This window comes from Carassius gibelio, chromosome B5 (genome assembly GCF_023724105.1).
Source record: "Carassius gibelio isolate Cgi1373 ecotype wild population from Czech Republic chromosome B5, carGib1.2-hapl.c, whole genome shotgun sequence".
In the NCBI taxonomy this organism is placed as follows: domain Eukaryota; kingdom Metazoa; phylum Chordata; class Actinopteri; order Cypriniformes; family Cyprinidae; genus Carassius; species Carassius gibelio.
Genome location: NC_068400.1, coordinates 31511765 through 31529657, shown reverse-complemented (window position 1 = coordinate 31529657; position 17893 = coordinate 31511765). Strand labels below are relative to the sequence as shown.

Here is a 17893-nt window from a genome sequence, read left to right as displayed (position 1 = left end):
AATTGTTATACCGGTTTCTAATAAATGTTATTTTAATCTTTCTGTTCATTAAAAAAGGTAAACATATTTTACAGTATTACAGCATTTTTCATTAAATAAATGCAGATTATTGGCATGAGAGGCTTATTTTTCTTTTCTGTCTTTTTTTTCTCCATACTTACCAAACCTTTTAACTATAATGTATTTTAGTTTTAAATCAGTTCATTTTCTTTCTCCTACATGGTTAAAATGCATATTTTGTTTTAAAAAAAAATTCTATTTTCAGGCTGTGTTACCAGTAGAACTATTCTTATATTTCTTTGTGCACCTGACCTGTTAAACGATATTGGCAGAATACTTTTTTCCATTGGGAATTATTTTCTAGTGATAAATGTTCATATCTAGCATTGGGTGTGTGCATTTAGTCGGTCGTCCTATTTTCCCTCAAGTCCATACTTTCCCTGGGTATCAGTCTCTGATGTGTTTGCAAGTGGGATGTTGATCATTAGCGGTGCTAATATATCTAATTAAAAAGGGAACATAATATTAACCGACCTCCTCACCTAATAACCAAACGCCATCTTGTGACCAAAAATGGAACTACATGTTGGTATTCAGGAGGACAGCAGGAGGCACAAGAAGGCAGCGATCCCTGATCTTGACATTAAAACTGGCAGGTTAAAGTGAATGCACACACAGCATAATGAGATTTGACAGTGAGTTTAACAGTAGAGACCACACAGTAACTGACACCCACTAAGAATTCTTTCTAGGCTTAAAATCTAAACAAGAAAACTTTTTTTGAACAAATAGTTCAAAAACAGCAGCCATCTAGAACGTGAAGGGAAGCTGAAGCTATATTTTCCAGTTGAACAGCAGCTGCACTGCCTTCACCTGCACTACCTTCGTAACACCCTGTGACATGTACACACATTCACACTATTCAAATTATAGGACCAATTCATACCTGCTAAAATCTTGACCTTTTTAATGATTAAAAATAAAACAAATGCGTATAAAACAGTTTATTGATAAACAACAACAATATCCATAATCACAATACTGCACATCACAGTCCCATTCATGGCAACATCAGTGTTAATACTGCTATAAACAACAACAAAAAAAGCATTTACACCTTGGTTAAAATTAGAAACAAATAAATGTGACTCAGTAATCTTAGAACTTTAAAAAAACATTTTATGTACCTAAAACAATGATTTAAATTTTAGAAACAATGCAATTAATAGTAACATATTCTTTCCTGTTCTAAATAGTGGTGACTGATTGGGAGAATTCACACAGGACATTTCAAGAAATTGATAAGCCTCAAGATAGATGTATTTAGCTTAATAAACCAGTTTCTCAGCAGCATAAATTGTTATAGTTGGGTTAACTTCGAGAGCAGTGAATGGGAGAGTATCATAAATATATTTTTGCATTCTCATTTACTCAAATAGCAAAATGAAAAACTCTACAATAGCATTTTCACAACTTTCAATCAAAGGAAAAAATCTGACAGCGACTGATAACAGCAGTCAGAAGAGAGAACAATGTCAAATTTAGCATTCCTCCCTAAGACTCTGGATTAGTAACACCCTTGCATTAGCATTAACTATTTCTTTCTGTAATTTTATATGAATGTGATATAATACAAAGTATAGTGTTATAAATGCACATAATTAAAGAAAAAATCAAAATATACAAACATTGTGAGGATTTACGATACAAACACAGCTGAAACACATCATCAGTCTTGTGAAAATTGTCCATGATCTCCTCCTGAATGACCAACAGATACAGCAGAAAAACAGTGTGCTTTAGGGTACTTTTAATTGCTTTTCTGTATAATGTTGAACAGAACACAGTAACTCATAGTAAGGTGAACTCATGTCGGCAGGTTCATCAGCAAGAAACTCCTCACCATCAGGAAAGTCTGCAGTGCTGCTCTCACCAAATGGGTTTCCTGTTATTACCACAGCTGTTCTGAGATTATGTGTAGGCTGTTCATTGAAAAAAGTGATTTACATAAAATTAAATAATAAAATATTTACATTTATTCATTTAGCACAGGTATTGTTTTATTATCTTAAAAATGAGGAACACCACAGGAATAATTTATGTCATAATATTGCATTGATTAATGATTGTAGACAAATTAAGTACACAACGTGTCTATAATGTGTGTGTGTGTACACTACATATGTCTATTTTTTTACAGTCTATGGTCTACACACATGGACAAACTCATACTTACCTCATCATATACAGTCCAGGACAGCAGGATCATCATGTAACAGGAAGGGCAATGGTATAATTTCTCTAAAATAAAAATAAAAATTAAAAAGAACTGTTAATAACCTATAAATAATTGAATGTTTTAGAAGGGTTTCTGGTGTGTGTCTGCAACCGTTCACTTATTTACACACCTGCAAAAGATGGGGTAGGTACAGAGAGGTCTGTTTATTGTCAGCCAGCACCAGACATCAGCAGCTGTCTGTCCTCTGCCTCACAGGTGTCCACTACAGAGACACATTTCTTCATTAACTGCTGAATAAAAAATAACATATGGGTGGATTTTTATTGTTTAATTCAGTTCAGTGTAACAGTGTATAGTCATATATAATTTTGGATTAGGCCAAGCTGAAACACTATTTCAGTTATTCCAATGTCAAATAAATAATTAAATACTTAACTTACATATTGCTGCTCTGTGAAGCTTTTGAGACTTTCAGAGAAGTCATACTGGATTTTCTGAGGAGAGAAAATTATCAAAACCAGTTTAAGTACGTTATGTGCAAATGTAACGTACGTTAACATGGATGTGTAACTATTTAACAAACGTAAACGATAGAGTTACAATGAATAAACACGTAAACATCATGCGTACACCAAACTAATTGTTTGTGACCTTGTGTTTGTGGTCTCCATTTTGTCCCACAAAGTGCATTAGACTCGTAAGCATCGCGGCTATTAAATTAATGGTTAAAACAAACATACCAAAAAAACATACAGTCTAATGTGTCAGTGTAGGAATTAGTAAACAAATAATAAATCTGTGTATTTATTTCGGAGTCTTTACTTACTCTCTTTGAGGAATGGAGCCGTTACTTCTTTGTATTTGAAATCGCTCTTCCACGCACGCGCGCGCGAGCAAACAGCAGGAGCGCGAGGACGCGTCCAAACCTCATGCATTTTCTTCTTGACAACAGATGAACAATTATTTCTGAATAATTTAAACTTATTTCATTAGGCAAATAAATAAAAAAAACTCTAAATATTACTATTGTACCGATTGTTATAAATAGAATATTTTTTTTTATTATTAAAGTAATGCGTAATGAGTCATATTTAGTTCAGTCATATTTTTAATGTTTGCTTTAAAGTTTCAAGGTAAACTATCCACCTTCAAATGATTTAACATTTAGCCTATTTCAATAAAACTATTTTAAGTTATTTTATTTATTTATTTATTTATGTTTTGACAGAACAAGTGTGAAGATTTTTACATTTAGTTTTTTTTTTTTTTTTACATGGAAAGTGCCACAAAAGTCATTGTTCCATCACATTCCTAAAAAGTAATTATTCATAATAATAATAATCAGTCACATTTCATTTTTGTCACATGAATCTCTTGGTTCTTCCAGATGCTGGCTTTTACAAAGTGAGATCTTCCAGGAACCACTTTAATGTTAACAGAGCTTGCAGTAACCCTTTTTTTTAAATGTGAGTTCCTCCAGGAACCTCCAGAGCACCTTGAGGTCTCAGTGTAATGAAATGGTGACTCCAGAACCTCAGAACTGGGAACAAAGTGCTTCAAGGATCCCATGAGTTCCTGCACGAACTGCAAAGACTATAATGGTTCCTCCAGGAACCCTATTATGAGAAAAAGAGCTTTGAGGCACTTAAAATACATTTTAAGGTTCCTGGAGTACTCAAAAGGATACCTGAGGCACCTTTAGTTTTTACAGTGTAGATGGTAATGTTTTCTCTTGGTTCTTGGTTCTAAATAAATGCGGCTTATAGTCCAGTGTGACTTATATATGTTTTTTTTCCTCATCATGACGTATTTTTGGACTGATGCGACTTATACTCAGGTGCGACTTACAGTCCGAAAAATACGGTTATTATCACTCCATTCAAACCACTGTGGTTGTCTATTTTTTAGAATTAGCCTCTCCTGACTCATTCCCATAAGACTCCATGCATTGATAAGAACATTAGATCATTTCTGCCTGGTACAGCTTGTGTTTGGTGTGTTGGGAAACCTGGTCCAGTCAAACAGCGGCTGTTAGAATCTGAAGAGTTTGATCGTCTTATCTTGTATTCTGTATCTTTCTTTCACTCCCTGTTTTTGTGCATTTGGCTCCCTTGACCATAATCTGAAGCTGTGTTGAAAGTGAGGTCATAAACAGTTACCTTAGTTTCTATTTTGTTAGCAATAAAAGTTGTGAAATAACACTGTGTACTATAGCTGAGAACAGCAGCATTGCATTAATGCTAAGTATTTCACTTCAGTATTTCACTTCTTGGTGAACCCAAGAAAATTACTTTGTGGCCATATTTAATTGCCAGTGGTTTTTATATGACTATGGAAATGGACTAGGAAATGTCTAGTATGAGCAGTAAATGCACATACACAAACTCTCCATGACCTGTAGAAACTAGAATCTCTGCCAGCCCCCTTAATAGTGTCTATACTTAATTGTGTTTTTATCAGATTACAGTTTATGCTGATATCTTCCAGGAATTGTATTGCTCAATTCAATAACTTACAAGCAGTGCAATGTGTTACACAGCCATATCCTCTGACTTGCGTTGACTCAAGGGTGTAGCCTTTTGAGCAGTCACTACAGTCAATAACAAAGATGTACGGAGCCCCACATATGAAATGCAGGGGGAAGAAAAGTTAATTGTTTGCACAATTTCCTAATTCATTCCCTCATTTTAAGTAAATTGTGCACACAATTAACTTTTCTTTTTTCTGGATGACATGTATGGAACTTCCTTATGATGCAAGTTGCCGTCAGCTGGTTTTTGTGAGGAATTAAAAAAAAAGTATTTGTATTGAGAGATAAGCCATGAACCAAAGCAACCCCTAAAGTAGCCTCAGAGCATTTGCCATACTCCAAGTGTGCGGGTGCCAGAGTGTTCTTTCTATGTAATATGCTCAGAGCTGCAACTAATGGTTATTTTGATAATCTATTATCAAGAAATCTATTGACTATTTCTTTGATTAAAGTGATAAAAATCAAAACAGAATTATTAACATGTAATAGTTTTTATGAAAATTATTTTTTTTAATCCTTGAAAATGTGTTCCACATTCTGGCCAGTGTTATCCTCTAAACAATGTGCAATTTAAAGGATGTGAAAACAAATGTAGTCAATGTATCTATGCTGGCTATGCAATACATTATGTACAAAAAATGAGTTAAATATAAACATTAAATTACAACTGCTTCACTAAATTAAAAATGATAAAACAAAAAATAAAGCACATATAGAACACATACTCATCTTAACGTAGTAATTGTATTACCTCCAGTACTAACAATAAATATTCCAGCAAAATGTATTAAAATTGTGTTCCTATTCTGTGTTGCTCTGTATGTTTGACAGAGTATTTAAGTATAACAAAAAAATTACAAGTTTACAGAACAAATTGGCACACAATTTACATTCAAAAACATTTTGAGGTTCAAGGTTTATACAAAAAAAAACATTCATTTTTATCTGTATTAATAAATACATATTAAAACAGGGGATGAAATAAAATGTAATAATAAATTATATGTTTCAAATAAATCCAACAGGATTCCAGTTTTGTTTTAAATTGTTTGTTTTCGATAAAGTTTAAATATTGTCTCTTAAATACTATAAACATGGGGGGTGTTGTCTCTTAAATACTATAAACATGGGGGGTGATTTAAAAAAATCTACATTTGTGAATAAAGTTCTTGGCTACCAAAAGTAAGACATTAATCAACAAACCTTTTTTGCCATCTTCTTCATAGTTTCCATATTTAATATCTATAAAGGACAGGTTCAATTTAACCACATTTCTCTCTTTTACCCGTAAATGCACTTTGTCCCAGAAGACACTAGAATATTTACAAGCAAAAAAAAAAAAAAATGCTCTGTATCATCTGGAGATGAGTTACAAAATTTACATAATATCATATCAAAATGAAATCTAACCCTTAGAAACTCTTCAGATGGGTAAAGATCAAAAGAGTGTCAAAGGTTTCCATGGAGTGGTGGGATTCGGCTGTTAGCATTGAACACCCACCACAAAAAGCACAGGCTTTTGGATTATCCCCAAAAATAAGCTGTGTTCAACCATTGTTCATGAAACTTAATAATTTTCACAAAATAATATAACTTTGATGAATTTTTAAGCTTAAATAAAAGCACCAGAATTTAAAAACTAGATTTAGGCTAAAAAACGAACTACAGCACCACGGTCGCTCGCCTTCTGCGTCACCACCACCACGCTTCCCACAACTGTTTCAAACTTATTTTTAACAAGCTCATTGAAAAGGATTTACTTTGCATATGAATTTTAATCCACGCTACATTAACCTTTTCATAAAAACTATATTTGGAATAAATACAAAACTAGAGCTTAACTAAAACTGAAATGAGACATTGATAGGATAGTGAATAAATGAAAGAATCATAAAGGACATACGAAAGCAGGCATTTCTGTACATTTCGAAATAAGGTGCATTAAAAGTCAATAAATCCTTGATTAATATGAATATTTTATAAATAAATATATTATATAGAGTAGGCCAGAGTTACAGAAAAATAATGAAAATGCAAGAAATAAGGAGATTATGTTTAATTTAATTTGAAAGAAATAAACAGTACGGTAACACAGTAACACCAGTGACACAATGAATCACAAGTGACAAATATAAGACCTTATATACTGATCTTCACTGTGTTAACCATAAGGAAGGTAACACCAGTGACAATTTTCAGGAAAAAGCATTTTACAAAATGTCTATTGTAAGGTATCAAACCATATGTTGTCAGTCATTGCATACTCACTAAATTAAGGTAATAATTAGTATTATTATTATTTATTTTTTTACAATTCCCAAACAATAAATAGGTTGTACCAGTGACGTCAACTAAAAGCTTCATATGAAATCATGAGTTAAATGAGAAATTTTCTGATAATTGAAAAGAAACAGTGGACTTAATATGGGCTTTTTTCATAGATCTTTAGAAAATAGGAAGTCAAGTGATGTCATCAGTATGATTTTTATTACAAACTGACATTTTACAGTTCTTTTCAAATGGTAACACCAGTGACACAAATCCTGGGGGCCACTGTTTTCACTATATATTTTATAATCTTTATTGAGCATTTTGTTTTATTATGCCATTTATATAATATATTTGATAATTATGAATACATTTTTGTAATTGAAATGGTAGAAAACCTTGATTTTGGCTGCAAAATAAAGCAAATGGCTGTGGGGACAAGCAATTTTGTGGTTCTTGGAATTCTTTATAATTCTTTAAAAACAAATATTGCCACATTTATTGTGCAAGAACCATAATTATTCAAATAACACATTGTTTTATTTTAAAATATAAAATAACTTGTAACCCTAATGTGTTTTTCAATTGTAATATTCCTGTGAAGGCTAGGGACAGAAAAATGGTCGTTTCTGTAGAATGACCCAAAACGTGAAAGTATCTTGAGACTGTGTGCACCACAGTCCTTATTTTAGGGATTTAAACAAAATCCTTTTTGACTCTGGGACATGGAACCGGAAATGCTAAAATGCTAACTCCGGGTTTTTGCCTACAAAATGACATAGCTCCACCACTCTTTTTACAATGTGTTTTGCAGCACTGAGAATTGTAGTCAATCAAATATGTTTTTTAGCATGTGAATGCAATGTCCAATCAGAGGCCATTCCCATTCCCTCACTATTCTAATTCTATTCTTAAAAAAAAAATATCTAACTACCTTTATGATCTTTTTGTATTCTATCTATTTTCTTTTTATTTATTATACAATTACAGTATATATATATATATATATATATATATATATATATATATATATATATATATATATATATATATATATATATATATATATATATAATGACTAAATGTAAATGTAACCACAGCTCGAGAGTTGTAGTTCCAACCACACGGTTTGCAAATGTTGGTTTGAACTATGGTGTCGGGATACACAGAATTGTTGAACTATGTTGGTAACGAAAGAACTTGTGACAATAATTGGTTTATTGGGAAATGAACACCAGATGTGTCAGAAAAGATCTGTGTATTAAATCTTACAGCATAAGTGAAAAAGACTGGACACTTTCTTTGTTATTTTGTTTTAATAGAATGTTTACAGAATTGTACAATATTTAAAGGCTACATGCTAACATATTTAATTATAATTATTCATAGCATTACAAAAGTTTGTATTATGGTACCAAAATTGGTGCAGAGGACTGTGGGATTTTATTGGTAGGTATAGGTAACGACGAATGAAATCTAGGTAGGCTACCATGACAATACTATCCCATATGGAGAAGATATTTTACTTTCGGACAGTGACTACTGCAATCCGAGACTAAAGTATGCTGCAGACGTGAAGAATAGAATGTAGCGGGCAGAATGTATTCTTAAAGGGGGGGTGAAATGCTCGTTTTCACTCAATATCCTGTTAATCTTGAGTACCTATAGAGTAGTACTGCATCCTTCATAACTCCAAATTTTTTTAGTTTTATTATATTTATAAGAGAAAGATATTCTGTATCGATTTTTCCCAGAAAAACACGACCGGCTGGAGGCGTGACGTTTGGGCGGAGCTAAAGAATCACGAGCGCGAGTAAGCTTTTGCGTCGAGAGCATTTGGAAGCTGTGACATTACCGTGAGGAAAAAAAACCATCATCCAAAACAAACCATGGCTAACAGTCAGATTCAGCGTATATTTATGATCCAGAATCAGATCCCGAGGCTGAAATTTAACAAGAGCAGCATCAGCAACGACGTCTCTATGTGGTATGTACTAAAACTGTATATATTTGCTCAGCAGTTTTGGAAAATGACTAAGTTCCACTTTGTCGTCTTTTTTTTTTTTTTTTAAGCTGTACATGTGGAAAGTGCAGTTTGATGACGACATCGCATGTTGTTTTCTTGATGTGCTTACACGCTGATAGCTAAGTTAACAACACAGAGATATTTGAAGCAGTTTTACTCACCGCATGCGGTTCCAACACACAATCGTGACCCTTTTTCGTTGGGATTGCATTATCCTTAAGAAATAAACAATGTGCAAATCCGGCATCAAACTGGGCCTTGTTTGTAAAACAAGCATCTTCGAAATGCAGGGAACAAACAAAAAAACTTGCACAACTCCGTTGATGCTCTGTAAAAACAAACTCCATCCACTGGTCCCTTAATGCTGTTTTTTTTTTGGTAATCTGTGCACGGTTGTCTTGCCCTGGCAACCAAAAACACACTTCTTTTGTGACAATTCGGTCTCTCGCTCTTAGGGGTGCTCCGATCACGATCAGCCGATCGTTATGCGCATCTTGTCAGTAAAGCCGGTTCTCTAATTAGCGGTTAATTCCATCAGGTGTGTGATTTCACATAGAGCAGCTGTTACTACACAGAGCCATTGTTAATAGATAAGATGCGCAAATCCACTTCATTTTCAGCGTTTTTTGGCGCATCTTCTCAGTTAACAATGGCTCTGTGTAGTAACAGCTGCTCTATGTGAAATCACGCACCTGATGGAATTTAAACCGCTGATTTGAGAACCGGCTTTACTGACGAGATGCGCATAACGATCGGCCGATCGTGATCGGCGCACCCCTACTCGCTCTGATCAGTGAATTGCTCTGCTATATGGGAGCGCGCGCTCTTCCGGCAGAAGTGCCCTTAGGACCCATATAAGGAAATTCCGCTCCATCTAACGTCACACAGAGCCATACTCAAAAAAAACTTTCTGAAACTTGTGACAAACCGGAAGGAGTATTTTTGGAACAAAGTTACTCCTTCAAATGTACAACTTAATTTTTGAAACTTTGTCCATGTTTAGCATGGGAATCCAACTCTTTAACAGTGTAAAAAACTCAGTATGTATGAAATAGCATATCACCCCCCCCCCCCCCCCCCCCCTTAAATTATTTCGACCCCTGATGACACAGTGCAGTTCCAGTTTAACACTATTAAGTGCTGCGTAATGCGGACAGGATGTACTTCATAGACCAAGCATCACAAACCATAAAATGTTAAACAACGGGGCATTTCATAAACACACCCTCACATAAACCAAACATGTAGTCATTCAGAAACTGCTGCCCCAAGTTACATCCAATTCTACGCAATGTCACTTATGAATCAGATATAACAAAGTGAAATACAGAAACTGTGATGAATACACACATATACACCCTGAAATAGACACACTTATATCATTTTTTCAGCAAACACACCCTATGTCTGGCGGGATGCATGACATGCGTGCGTGTTTTTCTTTGCAGCTGCTCCCTTTTGCAGCTGTTTTCAGCACACCAGTTAATCACCGCCAGATGTGATGAAGAGAGGTACAGAGACACAGAGAGAGAGAGGTTGAGAAGCATATGTGTGACAGAATGGATAGAGAGAAAAATGGAGAGGAAGATAAAGACAGGAGAATGACAGAAGCGGAAGGAAGTGCAGTAAATGGGTGCCATCAGAATGAGAGTGCAACCGGCTGATAAAATCATCACAGTAATCCACAAGTAATCCACACCATCAATTTACATCTTATGAAGTGTAAAGCAGAGTGTTTCTAAGAAACAAATCCATCATTAAGACATTTTATCTTTTACCTTTGCGTTCAAACAACATTTGTGTCCGTAATCCATAATGATGCTTCCTCTAGCTTCCATTCTGATGGTTAGCAAGTGATGTCATACTAAATTTCTCGAAATCTCTTCTATTGAAGAAACAAACTCACCAGCATCTTGGACGGCATGAGTGTGAGTACATTTTTGGTTTTAGGTGAAATGGGTGTTTTTAGGTGGACTGTTTCTTTAATACAACTGTCCTTGCCAACAAATAGTAGTATAGCATATAATATGTTACACATAGTATAACAGCAAATAAACAGGGTCGTAACAGCACTATATTAAACTACTCGACTATGCATATCGTCCCACCGCCCACCCCCACCCCCCAAGCTCCCTCTGTCCCTAGCTGCCCGTATGCAACTTTCCCACAGAAAAATATTCCCATATGATCAATTCACTGGAAAACACATGTTCGTATTTAAAAAAACATGTATTTTTAGTATTTATGAAGACTGATCTGTGAATGCAATCAACAGCACTTTTATGTACAAGCATGGAATGGGACTTTGTATTTCACATTGCCCAGTGAGTACATGAGATTCACAAGGTGCAGTGTGCCAGCAGCTCAGTAGGGATCAGAACTGGATATGCTTTAGTTTTCCGTGTCTTGTTGTGCATGGGTGGACCTGTCCAGTTTCTTACGCGGGCATAAAGAAGAAAAGGGCATGTTTGAATGCATCCTTGATACCCCTTTGTAGTTTTGAGGGAGTTTCAGCATTCCTATATTTCTATAACTAAGTTAAAGAGGAATTTAGAGCTTGATTTGAGACCCTGTATCCTCCCTCATTCTCAAACGCCAGGAAGGCTTTGTAATAAAACACTGTTACACCATCAGATGTTTTTAAATGTACTTCATGCTGGTAAGAGACTTGCTTCCTGTGATCCAGAGTCGTTATGGATAACAAGAGATCTCTCAGTTTCCTAACTACAGTTTGACCCGTGAAAAAGAGGGAAATCCTCCCTAAAAGAATACAAATGGTTTTGAAATGTAAATATGTCACTACATTTAATACCTCAAAACTCCATCGGGGATTGTGTGTGTCAATGTATCATCTGTCCGGTGTTTCTAAACACTCTTCCTCTGGAGCTACAAAACTCAGAGGAAAATTATCCCGACAGCATGACCCATTAATATTACAGTAAATATTAAATATTGTCATACGTTCATATAAATTACATAGGAATTGACATGTTTCTTTAAAGTCAGGCAGTTTTATGTGAACTATTAACTAACTTATGGAGGTCATATTAAAACTGTCTCAGAAACCGTCTTTACCTTTACCCTGACTCTTATTTTACTTTACTTTTTGTTATAAAAAATAATAACTGTTTTTGTATACTTGTTTACAAATGTCGGTAACATAAAATTTTTAACTTTTAACTTTGAATAGCATTTAACAGTTTTTATGTTATGTGTGTGTGTTTGTGTGTGTGTGTTGATGGTAAACCTGAGTCATCACTGTAGGACAGTCTGTCTGAAGTCAGTCTTTCACTTGAACCTTTTTCACAATTGAGACTTTATGACTCAACCAAAAAAGTATATTTATGAAATAACCTTGACCAGAGTGCTGTATGACGTGTGTATGTGTTAAGGCGTGTGCACGGAAGTGTGTGATTGTGCGTAAATTTATGAATAATGTGAACTTTGACTCTTTATGTCATTCAGAGTATGGACAAATACAGACTTCCCTCTGTGTCCAGAGCAGCTGCACCAAAACCAATCTCTGTCACAAACACACACACACGCGCGCACACAAACACGCACCTGTTTCCAGGATCCAGTAAATCTTTTTAGTAGAACACCAAATGCACAATTCTAGTTAGATTTTTATTTGAATATCATATGAAGCTTTTCACTGAAGCCTGATTCATAAGCTGTCAAGCAGTCTTCATGAAATAAGACCCTCTTGCTATCAAACCAGCATGCCACAGAAAGACTATACCACTGTGCTGTGCTCAGTGTAAGTGGATGTTTACCTAAAACATGTCTTCTGCTGCCATAGGACCAAAAGAATGTTTTTCCAGCAGATAAATTGAAGTGCAGTTGTATATGAAATACTATCTCTTTGCATTAATGGAAGTCAGAGTTCAAATGTAGCGGTTGCTCAACATTAGCTCAGAAACACTGAATGAGTGTGTGCATGTCACGTCAGGTTTCAGACCTGCATATGAACTTTAGCTGTGATTCATTAGTGGCATGTGCGCATACTACTCACACATGCTCTTGCTCAGAAAGCCTATTAAATGAGAAAAGGTGGAGCGATGAGAGAAAGAGGGTGAGAGGGGGATGGGTTAGGAAGAAAAAGGAGGTGATTGTTGGGGAGTTATTAGAGAAAGCACTGCTGTAGCAAGGGAATGAGAGCAAAGGAAAGAGGACACCAGAAAAATACAGTCAGATTTTAAGATCGTAAGACAATATTTCTTGGACTACTGACACAATAAGGTAAGAAATTTAAGTTTTTTGTTTTTATTCATATCTTGAATCTTGAGTTCTTTATTCAATATGCTAACCTTACAACTTTAGTTTTGACGCAAAATAGCTAAGAGACAGGCTCAATACTAAAGCCTTTTACTTACTCATCAAAATACCCTGAAAACCTACATTCCTTAATTACATGGCTATAGTGTTTTTCTCTCCAAAACTCATACCAATGACATTAGAGTGTTTTATGTGCTCTGACTGGTTTTAAATGGAGTTTATCCATGGCAAAGAATGTTAATCGATATTTGAACCGAGGGCAGCTGAAACTGCATGGTACACACACTCACCCACATATGTGTAGAAGTTTGTTTACTGGTGTGTTTTGCAATGGAGTTATTTGGAACAGCTGGACTGTTAGTATTCACTCTGCTAAATGTAAATAGTTTTTTTTATGGGATAATCTGCACTGAAGCTCTAGAATGTCACTTGAGAAAGCAGGTTCTGAAGTTCCACTGGATGTTTACTCAGCATTCATTCCAAAGCCAGTTCGGTGGTGATTATTCTTTCTGTTTTTTCAATTCAGAAAATTCAGCTTGATCTGTTAAAGTACTTGATGTATAGTCAGGTTGACATGCAGACAGTGTTGCTGTAACAGAATGTGCAGCTATCAATGATTCAAACTGCCTGTATCTGTCGGGTAATTTGTAGTACAATCTTTGCTGATACAACGAGAGCCTTGACCTTCAATGTCAATATAGCACCTTAAAAAGTGATAACAGGCAGTTGCTGTTACACTGAGGAAGTATTCATTTCGGCTTGGTTTGAATCTTTAAAATGAACATTGTTGGTGTAACAAAAGGCGTATTTTTCATTAGAATTTTGACTTCATTTAGATGTTATGAAGTTCTTAATGTTGCCCAAAAAACATTGTGAAAAAAATGATTGAGTTACAGTAATTAGACTTGAATTCTACGTGCCAAAGAGATGTCAATGTAATGACTTAAAGCAGCTAATAATTTTGAAATACATTTCAATCTTTAACATTTTTATTTAACATTTTAAGTCTTCTGCTTCTATCACATTCATAAAATGTTATGTAAATAGTAGACACTAATAAGTCAAGAATGGTTAATAATGCAATGAATCCCAAATCATTGGATTTGATTCTGAAGTTACATTGTAAAAAAAAAATAATAAAAAAAAATAATAGTGCATTGATAAAAATGATGCAGTCAAGTCAAGTTCAGAAGAACTGTTAATGAAATTGACAGAACTGTCATGCAAAGCCTAATTCAAAATACACAACTTTAAATGTCTTTAAAGATCGCTGTGCTGTTCAGACTACATGACTTGTCTGTCTTGAAGTCATGATGCTCACACTGCGTGACACTACGTAAATGATCTGCAACAAGAGGTCGCACACTACACAAGATCACAATAACTCTGTCACCCAATGACTCAATCCAATCCCCAAACCATGTTTCATCACGAAAGCACGTGTGAGACATGGAACAGGAATGACACAAAACAACACATGAAACATTTGAAAATTGAAAGAAATTAGCACTGCAAGCTGTTTGCGTGATGATCTGTTGTCAAAAACTTTTGCTCCATTTCTTATTTCCACAATTTTCTTAAAGAAAGAATGTTGCCGGTGCTGTTTTTTATTTCAGTGACCTCAACCTATGCCATGCTCTCTCACTGGCTGTAGCTTGTCTCAACAGTTTTTCACACAAAGATTGCTGAGCGCTGATCAACCATACATTTCCCCCCAATCACAGCCAATCAAGTGTGAACTTGGCAGTAGTGACTGATTATTTTTTTCTATTTTTTTAACAGAAGTCATGTTGGGGTGTGGACGTCCTGTCATCCTTCTTCTCAGCTTCAGCTTTCTGGACCTCTCCTTTGTGTCATCATCATCTTCATCATCTCAGAGCACTCGACCCCGTTCCCACTCTTCTGTAGAGAACGATTACTACAGTGTATATGAGGACGTCACCAATGAGCCTCCCAGCTCATCCTCAACTCAATCTGAAATCCCAGATCTCAATCCGTGCAATTATGATATGTGTGTGGAGCAGCAGCAAACCTGCTTGGATCTTGCTGAAGCCACCGGCTGCCTCTGCCCGGGGTTGAGCAATGGTTTCACTCCCCCTAGTCCACCGCGCCTCTTGCCTCTGACTCAAAGGGGAGACAAAGGGGTTTCGGTGCACTGGTGTGCTCCCACCTCCGCCGTCATCTACTACAATGTCAAGGTGATAAGGAATGGCAAAGTAATGGAGAAGATAGAGGTGGAGGAGAGAAAGAGGGCAGCACTATTAGAGGATGTTGAGTCTGGTATGCACATATGTGTAGAAGCTGTGAATAAAGGTGGCGTCAGTGCAGAGGATCATCAGTCTTGTGCCACATTTGAACCCCAAAATACCGACACAGGACTTGCGCTGAAGCTGGGCATTGTCGGTGGTGTGGTGGGACTCATACTGCTGCTGATTCTGGCTCTGCTGCTGTGGAGACAAAAATCACGGCAGAAATTCACCACGCGGACCGATACTGAGAGAGTTCTGTAACCTCTGTGTGTGTATGTTGCCAAAAAATTCACTTTTACTTCATCTCGGTATGAATGATGGGAGTAAATGAATGACTGTGGATTGATCACTAACTGTGAGTGTGCTGGATAGAGGGAGTGTACGAATGACTCAGTGAACATGAACAGAAAGAGGGGCATAGAGAAAATGGATAAATGACTCATTCATCTCATTTGCTTGTCAGTGTCTACCAATGTGATTTAGGACAGAGACAAATTGTATACTGGTGGTGTGCTGACTCCAATTATGGGCACCGTTTCGAGCCCACTTCCTGATCACAAACACATTTTAAACTCGTGTAGCCTATGTCTGTTTCTTCCTCCTGTGTGGCTGAATCACTGTTTTTCACATGTAGATTTAAGCCGGGATCAGATCAAACTATATTTGTACACATTTTAGGCCACTTTGGTAAGAAGGAGTTTGCTAGGAGAATCTGTGTAGATCTTACTAAATAAAAGATTTTTTTATTTTTTGGAAGTTTTAGATCCTAATAAAATAAAATGTATATTCCCATACAATGCCGCATGTACAATACCAAATCCCAGATGTGTCGAAACTGTGTACTAAATGTATTCTTATATCATGTGATTACCATATACAAAAATGTACACTAAATCTTAAATCATTATATTATTATATGCTAAAAACATATTATATGCACTTTACTGATTTTTTTAGAGACAGTCATGTAAACAATAAATAGCATGTGACTATTCCCTCTACAGCCACAGGGAAATGATGTCACGCACAAGACCAAGCACTGTCCCAAACCCTTCGAAACTATCCTGAACTGTGACATCACAGGCGAGGAAAATATCTCTGTTTCACACTTTTAAGAGCCACCTAAACAAGAATCAAGCTCTGGTAAAGCATCTATTATAATATAGTGAAACATTGTTAATGTGTTGCTTGCAATAAAATTTCTGTAGTCATAATATATGGAAATGTTTTAATAGCTGCTTATTAGAAACGGATTGTGCACAGAAAGCAAACATTATGTGTTCCTTTACAAATTAAACATAAAGAGTAATGTGAAATAATGTGAAAAAAAGTAATACAATATTTTAGGATATTGAATCATTTACCTATTGAGAGTGTTTTGACCGTTTGTGTAGTTAGATGGCTGAGTTGCACAAACTCTGTGATAAGGTGGCTTTGCGAGTTAATGGCGAGAATAAACCCTAAGCTCTAACACGAAAGAAACATTTCAGCCTAAAAGAGTTCTTTAGGATTATTTTGAATAGAACTGTAATGAGGTGGCTTTGACAGTTACAGATTAAACAAAAAAAAAAAAAAGAACAGCAAGAATAAAGAGGCAAAGGAAGGAATCAGTTTTGCATAAAAGAATTTACAGGATGACATGGTTCTAGATAGAACTGTTATTTTGTGTAAAAAAAACTTAAAAGAGAATGTAGTTAGAATGTACTTTAATATTATGGAAAATTATTACAACCATAGTGTAAACTAAGTAGTACTAACAGTAAAATGTCACATCCATAGAAGGCCTTTATCCCCCAAGAAAAGTACTGTAACAAGAGACGATTTTCTTTTTCATTATGTGGTACATTATTATGTGTATCTATTATTATTAGTATTATTAGGGTATTTAAAATGAATGATTTTTTTAAATTAATGAACTTAAAAAAAAAGGAGTTACTGCTTCTGTACAAAATCAGTTCCTTGTGGTGGTGGGCTGGCTTGGTACGTCCGGACTCTTGTTAGGGATTCCTGGAATATTTCAAATTTTTCCTTTACCACAGAATCACCACCAACTATATCAAGCAGCAGCACTGAACCACCAATTCCCTTAAAGGGGTCATCGGATGCCCATTTTCCACAAGTTGATATGATTCTTTTAGGGTCTTAAAGAAAAGTAATTTAGTTAAAATTTCTCAATGACAGTGTAAGGGTTCTTTCACACTTGTATATCGATTGCTTTGTTCCAAAACAGGGATAAAAATTATTACAATGTTGCTTTATATTTTTGTTGTGGTTCGCTTTTACACTGCAAAGTCTCTAAACAG

At 35.5% G+C, this 17893-nt stretch overlaps 1 protein-coding gene across 1 annotated transcript; it reads left to right on the top strand.

The window, feature by feature from the left end:
- The first annotated feature begins 13149 nt into the window (after positions 1-13149).
- LOC127957026 (leucine-rich repeat neuronal protein 4) lies at positions 13150-16806 on the top strand. Its single transcript, XM_052555358.1, has 2 exons — positions 13150-13305; positions 15124-16806. The coding sequence occupies exon 2, from the start codon at positions 15129-15131 to the stop codon at positions 15849-15851; it is 723 nt and encodes a 240-aa protein (XP_052411318.1). The 5' UTR covers positions 13150-13305; positions 15124-15128; the 3' UTR covers positions 15852-16806.
- The last annotated feature ends 1087 nt before the right edge of the window (positions 16807-17893 follow it).

Excerpts from the sequence above, each read along its gene's own strand:
- LOC127957026 (XM_052555358.1), top strand. The coding sequence starts at position 15,129 with ATGTTGGGGTGTGGACGTCCTGTCATCCTTCTTCTCAGCTTCAGCTTT.